This window comes from Malaclemys terrapin, chromosome 5 (assembly GCF_027887155.1).
Source record: "Malaclemys terrapin pileata isolate rMalTer1 chromosome 5, rMalTer1.hap1, whole genome shotgun sequence".
NCBI classification, from domain to species: Eukaryota; Metazoa; Chordata; order Testudines; family Emydidae; genus Malaclemys; species Malaclemys terrapin.
Genome location: NC_071509.1, coordinates 13327086 through 13328921, shown reverse-complemented (window position 1 = coordinate 13328921; position 1836 = coordinate 13327086). Strand labels below are relative to the sequence as shown.

General features: G+C 48.6%; 1 gene segment (V, D, J or C); it reads right to left on the bottom strand.

The window, feature by feature from the left end:
* Window positions 1-301: 301 nt before the first annotated feature.
* On the bottom strand, window positions 302-1078 carry LOC128837972 (probable non-functional immunoglobulin kappa variable 3-7). The segment is given in 2 exon segments: window positions 302-759; window positions 1016-1078. Coding segments are annotated over 2 exon segments (507 nt in total).
* Window positions 1079-1836: the final 758 nt, after the last annotated feature.

Sequence of the window (1836 nt, the reverse complement as noted above, 5' to 3'; positions counted from 1 at the left end):
CTTCCATACAAACCTCTGTCTGTCTGTCTGTCTGTCTCTCTTCTTCCCTCTGCCCCCATCCCCAGCTCCCAGGCAGTTCCTGAGAGGTGCGAACAGCCCTCAGCTCTCTTTGATTCCATTGGGCACTGAAGTCACTCGGTGCCTCACAGGAGCCCCTCAGCCCTTTGCAGGATTGGCCCTGTTCGACCAGAGAATATTGGGAACGCAACCTGTCTCTGGTGTCATGGTGGAAACTGCATGGGCATGAATAAACGTGATCCGAGTGGCTGAGGTTTTGTATCTATTACTATTGCTGAGCTGGTCACACCCAGACAAACAGCACCTGATCCTGTTGGCACAGTCTGAAGTGCAGGTGGGGAGGGGCAGCAGTTACACTGACACTGTGATTGTCTCTGCAGAAATCTGCATTCGCAGACACCCAGAGCAGGGAGGTTTTTGTATTGGTCTGTATCACCGTGAGAGGTGAGCTATAAGTCTGCAGACAATAATAATCCGCTGCATCATCGGCTTCAACGCTGCTGATTGTGAGAGTGTAAGCGGTGCCAGACCCACTGCCGCTGAACCGGGCTGGGACCCCAGATTCAAGGGTGGAGGCTCGATAGAGAAGAAGTTTAGGAGCTTGTCCGGATTTCTGTTGGTACCAGGAGACATATCTGCTGCTGATGCTAGAACTGGCTGTACATCTGATGGTGACTTTTTCTCCCGGAGTCACTGAGAGGGATTCTGGAGACTGAGTCATAGTGACCTGCCCATAGGAGTCTGCATTAAATATGAAATATAAATAAATACAGAGAAAAGGTCATTGAGCGTGAGGAACAATAAATAAGTGATATTTGCATCTTTAGACAATGGTATGAAATGTATCACATAATACAAGATGCTCACAATTGTATTCAAGCCATAATTGTGATGAATTACATATTTAATAGCCAATCTAGCTACAATGTTTTGAATTTTTAAAATTTAAATGGATCATTGTACTGTTAAGGCAGTGCCGTCCGGTTCTGATTCTTACCTGGAATCCACAGCACCAGTAGCCAGAGCAGCTGAGCCTGGGAGAACATCTTGATGTGTCTGATCTGGCAGGTGCTGCTCAATAAACCGTGGAGAGTGGAACAAAATCTTTTATAGCCCCCAGAGCAACAGGACAGCGTCACTAGGGAGTTCACATGCAAAGCAGCCGCTGTCCGGGATCCGGGTCTCCCTGCTCTGACTAGACATAGAGCTGGTTTCTATGCATCATCGCAGTGTGTGAGGTCACTCACCCTCCAGGAGGGAAGGATGCTCCTGTGGGTCAGGCACAGGAGACCTGGGATCTGGGTCTGCCTCTGCCAGTCTGTGACCTTTGACTTATCATTGTGGGCGGGATCTTGTGAAGTACTGGGCGCTCTCAACTCCCATTGAAATCCATGGGGTGACCTAACTGAACAAGGACAGCAGGATCTGACTCTATACAGCCAGTCCTGCCCCCACTGATGTCAAAGGCAAAACTCCCATTAATTTCAGTGGAATAGGTCCTTACATCTCTCTGCACCTCATCTTCCCTGTCTGCAATATGGGGAAGGTGATGCCCACAGGATGTGCCGCTGAGGGGTGCTGGGATATCACTGATTAGTGTTTGTAAAGTGCTTGGAGATCCCCAGGTAAATGCTGATGGATCAGTGCAGAGGGTATTCATGGGCCTAACCCCTCCCCATCCACCATAGGGAGCTTAATGGTGATATCAGCCATTTATACAAGACAGTAAGGTGGGCAAGTCTCATGAGACTTAGGTTTTGGGGTCATTTTTTTAAGTCCTAACTCCTGGGGTTAAGTGATTAGATGAGAAACTCGGCT